General features: G+C 39.7%; 2 protein-coding genes across 4 annotated transcripts; one reads left to right on the forward strand and one right to left on the reverse strand.

Moving 5' to 3' along the window:
• Positions 1-90: 90 nt before the first annotated feature.
• On the reverse strand, positions 91-1,890 carry LOC136340524 (trimeric intracellular cation channel type 1B.1). Of its 2 annotated transcripts, none has more exons than XM_066284685.1 (6): positions 1,754-1,890; positions 1,301-1,461; positions 947-1,103; positions 622-894; positions 274-563; positions 91-219 (listed from the first exon to the last, which is right to left on the reverse strand). In XM_066284685.1, exons 2-5 carry the CDS (start codon positions 1,419-1,421, stop codon positions 284-286), a joined length of 831 nt encoding a protein of 276 aa, XP_066140782.1. In that variant the 5' UTR covers positions 1,422-1,461; positions 1,754-1,890; the 3' UTR covers positions 91-219; positions 274-283. The 2 variants fall into 2 exon arrangements, with proteins under 2 accessions (XP_066140782.1, XP_066140790.1); XM_066284693.1 differs by having other exon boundaries at positions 1,648-1,787.
• Positions 1,840-5,653, forward strand: LOC136340484 (putative glycerol kinase 5). Of its 2 annotated transcripts, none has more exons than XM_066284626.1 (10): positions 1,840-1,979; positions 2,619-2,775; positions 2,826-2,919; positions 2,974-3,143; positions 3,338-3,427; positions 4,103-4,646; positions 4,850-4,944; positions 5,002-5,156; positions 5,207-5,337; positions 5,395-5,653. In XM_066284626.1, exons 2-10 carry the CDS (start codon positions 2,665-2,667, stop codon positions 5,550-5,552), a joined length of 1,548 nt encoding a protein of 515 aa, XP_066140723.1. In that variant the 5' UTR covers positions 1,840-1,979; positions 2,619-2,664; the 3' UTR covers positions 5,553-5,653. The 2 variants fall into 2 exon arrangements, with proteins under 2 accessions (XP_066140723.1, XP_066140732.1); XM_066284635.1 differs by lacking the exon at positions 1,840-1,979 and adding an exon at positions 2,321-2,468.
• The last annotated feature ends 1,968 nt before the right edge of the window (positions 5,654-7,621 follow it).

Below are 7,621 nucleotides of genomic sequence, written 5' to 3' on the forward strand. Positions count from 1 at the left end.
GAAAATAAACCCTCTATTCAACTAGCGTTTCGGGGAAGCTGAACAGCATTAAAAATGAATGTTCAATGATAATGAAATCAAAAACAAATATCCTGCTTTATGCTTTTAGTACAACATTACAAAACAAGATGGAAGTGCGCCTTAGAGAATTAACAACAACCTCCGGAATAATAAATTGGACGACCGCACTTCGTCGAACCTACCATTCATCCTCATAATCTGCAAGAAAAAAATTATTTCCTCTATTGGACCCCCCAAAAAGGACGGCACTACCTGTAAAAAATCAATTAGTTTTCTTAATGTCTTTGACCTCGCCTTCCTTAATCTGCCCCCTTCCGAAGATCTTGGCTAGACTGTCCCATATCCCCCCGAAGAACAAAGCGCACATCAAATTCTCGAACGGAATAAAGGGGTCGTGAATCCCAAGAATAATCGAAGACAACTTGAAGTAAACGAAGAAAATCACAATTCCGAAATAAACTAGAGCGTGAGGCGCTGAAATCAGTTCCGTTTTCTTGTCCATAATAAAGATTATCGAGGCCACCAATGAAGCTTTGGTATAGCTGAAACACGCACAGAATTACCATTTTCCTTGTGATTACCAAGTGAAAAAATGCATACAAACTGGGCTGCATGAACTCCATGGCTGTGGGGGTCCACACACCCCTAATGAGCCGCTCCATGAGCCTCGTAAAACCAGCCCCGTTGCCCTTTAATGTCCCTATGATGATCATTATGAGGTAGCCGCTGGGGTAGAGCTTGGACGCGTGCGTGACCCCATCATAGACTTTCTTGCACCTATAGATTTCCTTCATTGCTGAGAAAACTAGCTTGATCGGCAGGAATTTGGCCAGTTTATATCCTACGTCCATTGGGGTGTAGAATACCACATACCTGGGAAAAATTTGAGGTATAAGAGTAGGATAGGCTAGTAAGGGTAATTTACCAGACAGCTGTAGCTACTAGGACTTGAGGGGTGTTTTTGAGAGGCGCTAAAATTGGCTCTGCAAGAAGGCCGTTGGCCACCATGCCTCCGGCAAAGACCACCAACATGTAGGAGAGCCAGCAAGAGAGGGGATGTTTGCGCGAGAAAGTCTGAGAACCTGAAATAATTTTTTGAACAGCTCTCGTAGGTATATAGATTCCAGATAGCCCTCGTAGCATTTAGGAAAGTGACACGATGCGACGTTGCCTTTCATATGATTAGGTTATCACTGAATTATTTGTTCAATTGCGCCAAAGTAAAAATATGTTGGCTCACAACGGATATTATTTGTTATTAATTGGACAATTAACTTACCGCTCCCGAGATCGTCCCTTACAGAAAGGGCACAGAGGGTGCAATGGGCTATATCGAAGTACGGAAACATCTTCAGTTTCACCACCTGATTGGCGATGTCCAGAAAGGCTTCCGGATCCATGGTGATGGCCCTTTTATCGTTATGTGATCGGGATTACTTTCTAAATTGATAATAATTTGACATCAGAAAATCGGCAACGATGTAAGATTGACGCTGTGTCAAATGAGCCATAGCCTTATGAGACAAAAAAGGCCATAACACACACGTCATCAATAACAAGTAGTCTATGATTGTTCTATGAAAGCGAGATTAATTGAATTTATTACATATTTCATAAATTACACACGGCTAAATACTCATTATTTTCTACGGCCTTCTCCGCCACTGTTTTCATTAACTCAATCTTAAAGGCTGCATGACCCAGAAACACACAGTCCAAACGGTTCGATCACCTCTAGAAGCACGTGGTCGCAGGGTCTGAAAACTAGACGTGATCAGTTCCGATGAACTTTCTTTTACCGAAACGGGGGAGACATTTAACGGGGCCGGGGCATTCTGATGGTCGGGAACGGACTGGACCCTCCAGGATTTGGCAGCATTTTGTCCCAGCCTCGGTCTATTTTCAGTCACCTGGCCCCCAATGGGGAGTTTAAGCAACTGCCGTAACGCAATTCGTGGGTAAGTGTTTTCATATACATAGTTGATCGGGATTTAAGGCTATAGAATACCGTGCGAAGCTGCAGCTGTTTAATATTAGCCAGCTTATCTGGCTAGACTAATCGATGAGTTATTTATAATGTTATGTGCACAAACTGTTGGAACTTCAAGGAAGACTGAGTCTTTTATGTAACAAGTCTCGGAAAATTCACTTTTCAGGGATTATTTCTAATTATAATGATATACATATAACGTCATTTGTGACCAAATGCCTCATTACTATTGGTCGCCGATAAGTGCGTCTCTACTGTTGGTGCAAAGTACACACGTGTCATTGTTTATATGCACATGGCAATCGTGACACAATATACGGCTTGTACGGGGCATCCTGGGATTAGTGCGATCCTGTTTGATAAGGCAAATTTAATTATCTAGAATATAACATATTTAGAAGGCAATAAATAAACAGTTAAATTTTAATCGTTGTTATTCATTGCTACTGTTTTATAGGTACGTAAGTACGAATAGGTAACGAATCATATTCCAAATAAAGCTATCACAATGACCTCACATAATCGACATACCCATGTATATACCAACACATTACAAACATTTCTATAAATAAATAAATAAATTAACAACAATCTACCATCACCACAGATTACAGGGCTGTACTGAGAAGCAAACACACAGTTGACCCAAAAATATGTCCAGTGATTCGTTGGGCTTCATCGCAGCCCTAGACATCGGCACCACAACCCTTCGTTGCCAAATCATAGACCATAAGGGCGAGTGCAAGGGCGCCAGCTTCGATAAGGTGCCACCAATAAATCGTCCTGGTCTCCACTCAACCTTTTATTATTATAGATAAATCTACTCTACCCAGACTCGAAATCGGTGGAAATTTTCCCGGATGAATTATGGAAAGCCACTATTGATGTCGTCAAAATGGCTATAAAAAGTACATATATTAAATAGATTTTCTTATGTGGCGAGTTTATAAGTGAAATTGCAGACGCAGACATAAGTGTAGGCGAGGTGCGCTCCCTAGCAATATCAAGCCAAAGGGCCACATTCGTGACGTGGAGGAAGGATACTGGGGAGACGTTACACAATTTCATTACTTGGAAAGACCTTAGAGCAGCCAATATTACAGAACAAATTAACAGTTCTTGGAAAATGGCGGTAAGATCTTGTTGATATTATGTAACAACATTTAGGAAAAAACATGGCATTGCGGCAACGTTGGTAAAACTCCAAATATCTCTTTGCTACAAAATTACTTAATTATGAATCGTTTATGAAGGGAGAAAAAGTTCTATCTAGCTGTAAATGTTCTCAATTCATTATTGAGTTTTTCAGTATAAGTTAAATTATAGGCGCTCCACACTGGATCCTCGGTCGCGCATTTTCTGAGCCGCCAAATTAAATTCGGCATCGTTGCCAATTTGAAATTCACCTGCAGTCATGTAAGTATACGATCAAACTATTCAAAAAGTACGAAAATCATTCTTAAACTCGACTAAATCCTCGAAAATGTCAACAATTTACATTGAAATAAAATCATCACATCGATTGGTCCGTCATTTTATTAATGGACGTCTAGAGCTCCAGCTTTTATTTGAACCACAGGTCTCCTTATCTTATTTCCATATCTGTTTAAGCCAATTATCTCTATAAGAAGTGATTGCCTTTATGTAATTATGGCATTACATAGCAATTCACATGGTTATAAAGATCTGACACAAATACTTTTTTAATTTCAAGAATACTTCTTGAAATTAAGCAGGCAACCTGCCTTGTTTTAAGAGGTGTATGTATTGAACACCTGGCTAACCAAAGATTCAATATTTGCGAAAAGGATAATTTAAAAAATGAAACATTTATTCTAAAAGATGTTGATGAAAAGTTCCGTTATAACGATATATCACAAGTTCATATTCAGAATCAAAATGATGGCAAATTTGATTTGGCAACATTGATTTTCAAAACATCAACATTCTGGCACTATAGTCAAAAGAAATGTGTGTCATTATGACATTTCTTCTATGTTGTGCGTTTTTCTTATAGCTTTATTTACTTTTTGCAACGCCCAGCGATTCTTAATTCCCTGCACATTTCCGTCAATATCCTTAATATTCTAGGTGACTCCACGCCTCCTTTGGCTCTTCCAAAACAACCAAGATGTGCGGGACGCTCTAAGTTCCCAAAACCTCCAATTCGGCACCATCGACACGTGGCTTGTCTATAAACTAACAAGCGGAAAAACCTACGTCACTGACATATCGAACGCAAGCGCCACCGGCCTCTACGACCCCTTCAGTCTCTGCTGGGGCATCATCCCCAAATACTTTAATATCCCCCTTAGCATACTGCCCCCTGTCGTCGATAACGACTTCGATTTTGGCGAGACATGCAGCGACATCTTCGGGGTGCCCGTAAAAATCGGGACTGTGGTGTCGGACCAATCGGCAGCCATGTTTGGAACGCTCAGTCACAATGAGGGTGACGTTAAATTGACTTTAGGAACCGGCGCATTTTTAAACGTTAATACTGGAAAAGGGATAAAAGAAGCCGGGAAGGGGGTATATCCTTTGGTGGGATGGAGAATTAAAGGGAACGGAGTATATTTGAACGAGGTGGCTTGCTCGGATGCGGGGTCGTCGGTGCAGTGGTTATTCAAAATTGGTAGGTTTGACTGGGATACACGTGCACCTTTGAGAAAATGGCCAACATTTTCATTCGTTCGGCCATATTTTCGTAATAAGTGCGCACATTTTGAGGCCCGAATTCGTCATTTGTTTTAAATAGTAGCGCCATCTTTACTGCTAGTAATTTAAAGCGGCATGGACAGATGGTGCCGTAGTAACCATGGTTAAAAAATGTTTTAGGGCTGATTTCCAACGTCAGTGAACTGTCCAATTTAATAGATAAAACTAAGGACAATGGTGGCGTTTACTTTGTGCCTGCTTTCAGTGGTTTGGGGGTAAAATCCACTATTTTTCTTGTTTTTTTTTTATTTGGTAAAAAAACTTAAATCCAGCCTCCAATTAATGACGAATGTGCCGCCAGTGGTTTTATAGGCATCGGAGCGAGTACGAGGAAAGAGCACCTAATTAGAGCAGTCCTCGAAAGTATTGTTTACAGGACCGTATTGGCTTACAACCTCTTTGACAATAAAAAGCTACAAAATATCATGTACGGCCACCATAACTTTTATAAATGTATTGTTAATATCCATAATATAGCGTCGATGGCGGGGTGTCGGGGAGCGACTTCATTTGTCAACTTTTGGCGGATTTGACAGGTGTGAAGGTGCGCAGGGCCAATGAAGAGATGTCAACGTTAGGGGCGGCATATTTGGCTGGACTGAATTGCGGTCAGTACGGTCCTGCTTATTATTTATCGAGATATATAAAAAGTTACTTTACAAAAGGTTTCTGGGCTAACAGTGAAGAAGTGAGGGCTATTGCAAAAGATGGAAATGTTTTCAAGCCTACAATGAGCGAAAAGGTGCTCAAAAGTGCGGTCGAAAAACTGGAAAAATGGAGAAAGGCTGCTGAGAGGTTCATGCATTGGTATGATTCAAAATGAAACGATATTTATCAGTGGTGTAACAGCAATGTAGACTACTCAAATACTTTACTCCATTCCTATTTTTATACTAAATAAATATTTTGGCATTTACATAAAAACATTTTTGACCATTGCCCTTACCCCTCATTGATAGCGCCACTAAAGCATGAGAGTTAAAAAAGTAAACAAGGATCGAATCGATTAAGCATCTGACTATTTACCAGACAGTGCGATCACGCAGCTATCTTAACTGCTTGATTATTCACATGTTGCACTCAATTTATAAAAAATCCTCCGGTTTTAATTCAGTTTAATATTAATTTCTAGAATTGCAAATTTAGATGTGAACAGGTGATGAGAGCAAATCGGCAACAATGCCGCACCTGATTTGTTAACAAGGAAAATGAGCCAAGGACGGTCCAGCGTATAGTACATTCAATAATTGCATGAAACAATTGTTGTCTTAACAAGTGCGGAAAGTGCCATTCTAGCACACGACTATCCGAATTCCGCTGCGCATCGTTCGCGTAAGCAGCCACTTTCCCCAAGAGTCAGTAACAATATTTTTTTCTATGAGTATGCTCTGACCTCAGGTTCTCTGTTTCATGAACAGATGTCACAATTATTTTCACCTGAATCACTTTCTCGCAATAATGGGGGAAAGTGCTATTTTCCGAACGGAAATAGAAAAATTATTTGTGCGCTTTAAGTGTTGCAAATGTCCAATGTGTCAAAGTACTAAGCCCGCAAGTGACGACGGGGAGCATCTGAGTAGAAAATATTTTCTCTTCCCAAGGCCTTAAAGTGCAACATTATTTGCTCTAGAATGCAAATATAAAGAGCCACTTTTAGGCATAGAAGTAAAAGTAGTTTCATAGAGTTGCCGTTCGAGTAGTGGTAAAGCAGTGCTAAACCGATTATCACATCGCAAGGACGACTCGTGTACATAATATCATCTATTGTCCAAACAATCCTAAGAATATTAAATTATAATACAACCAAACTCATTTCAATTAAACATTTTTGCGTTGTACTACATCAAAATAGCGACATAAAAGGGTCTTACGTACGAGACACTTATGTTGACCCCTCATGCTCAGAGTGACCTCTAACACCAGAACATCAAACTTCTATTTGTTGCCAAAAATGTATGATATCCTGAATGTTTGTAACTAATATTTGCCATAAAAAAGTGATTTTAAAGGGATGAATCTCTTTCTCAATGATAGATTCCACTCGTCATTCCCATTCATAGATAATCCGTTTCGAAAAAATAGTATTTATTACGCAGAGTGAAATGTCTTTGCTTCTTTGCTTCGCGCAGCTGCTTAACTTCGTCTCGGCCTTCAATCTATGAGCTGAGTAGAAAAAGACCCAATTTCACTCCTAGTAACATAATCTATTATTATTATTGTTTTCGCTAAATTTTTACTCTGTACATAATATAAAATATATATGACAACTGATAATTAATTTGAGAATATTTATTATATTATCGTTATTCACAGAGCAGTACAATTACGCAATTTATTAAATTATTATTTTTACTGTAGTTGGAGCCTTGTTCCCGCCGTCGGAAGTGACGCAAGCACCCTGAAAAATTGCAGTTTTTAATTTAGCCATGTTGTCAGATTGATGTTAAAGCCACAAATGCCTACAGTAGTGCTGATCTGCCATCTTTCGAATCATTTTCTTGCTGATTTGATTTTTATAAGAAAAAAAAATAGCACAATCATTACCCGTGTTTAGTGCACTGCACATATACTTATAACTACCAGAAAATCCCAATAGAGGGCGGTAGGCATATGTCTGATAAAAACCTCCTACATCTCACACGACCGATGCGTGCTTCACCGTGACGAAACCTGCACAAAACACCTTGAAAATTTACACAATCAGGCCTCCACAATGCCGATATCTCCAACAATAATTGGGACGCTTCTGGCCCCTCCGGGGGGCCGCCTATGCAAGAAGGAAAATAATAATGCTGTGGGCGATTACGACTAAAAGTGTCGATTCTCGGAATAGTTTGGGTATACCTACATAATATGAGTTTTGAACCAACACACGTGCTAAATTTAGCTGTG

This window comes from Euwallacea fornicatus, chromosome 1, assembly GCF_040115645.1.
Source record: "Euwallacea fornicatus isolate EFF26 chromosome 1, ASM4011564v1, whole genome shotgun sequence".
NCBI lineage: Eukaryota > Metazoa > Arthropoda > Insecta > Coleoptera > Curculionidae > Euwallacea > Euwallacea fornicatus.

What these genes read in the sequence shown, in the direction of transcription:
- LOC136340524 (XM_066284685.1), bottom strand. Translation starts at nt 1,421, where the DNA reads ATGGATCCGGAAGCCTTTCTGGACATCGCCAATCAGGTGGTGAAACTG. An exon ending in AAGGGACGATCTCGGGAGCG is followed by an intron (nt 1,104 to 1,300) that starts GTAAGTTAATTG and finishes AAATTATTTCAG; the next exon opens with GTTCTCAGACTTTCTCGCGC. An exon ending in GAGTTCATGCAGCCCAGTTT is followed by an intron (nt 564 to 621) that starts GTATGCATTTTT and finishes TGCGTGTTTCAG; the next exon opens with CTATACCAAAGCTTCATTGG.
- LOC136340484 (XM_066284626.1), top strand. Translation starts at nt 2,665, where the DNA reads ATGTCCAGTGATTCGTTGGGCTTCATCGCAGCCCTAGACATCGGCACC. An exon ending in AGGGCGCCAGCTTCGATAAG is followed by an intron (nt 2,776 to 2,825) that starts GTGCCACCAATA and finishes TTATTATTATAG; the next exon opens with ATAAATCTACTCTACCCAGA. An exon ending in CGTCAAAATGGCTATAAAAA is followed by an intron (nt 2,920 to 2,973) that starts GTACATATATTA and finishes GTGAAATTGCAG; the next exon opens with ACGCAGACATAAGTGTAGGC.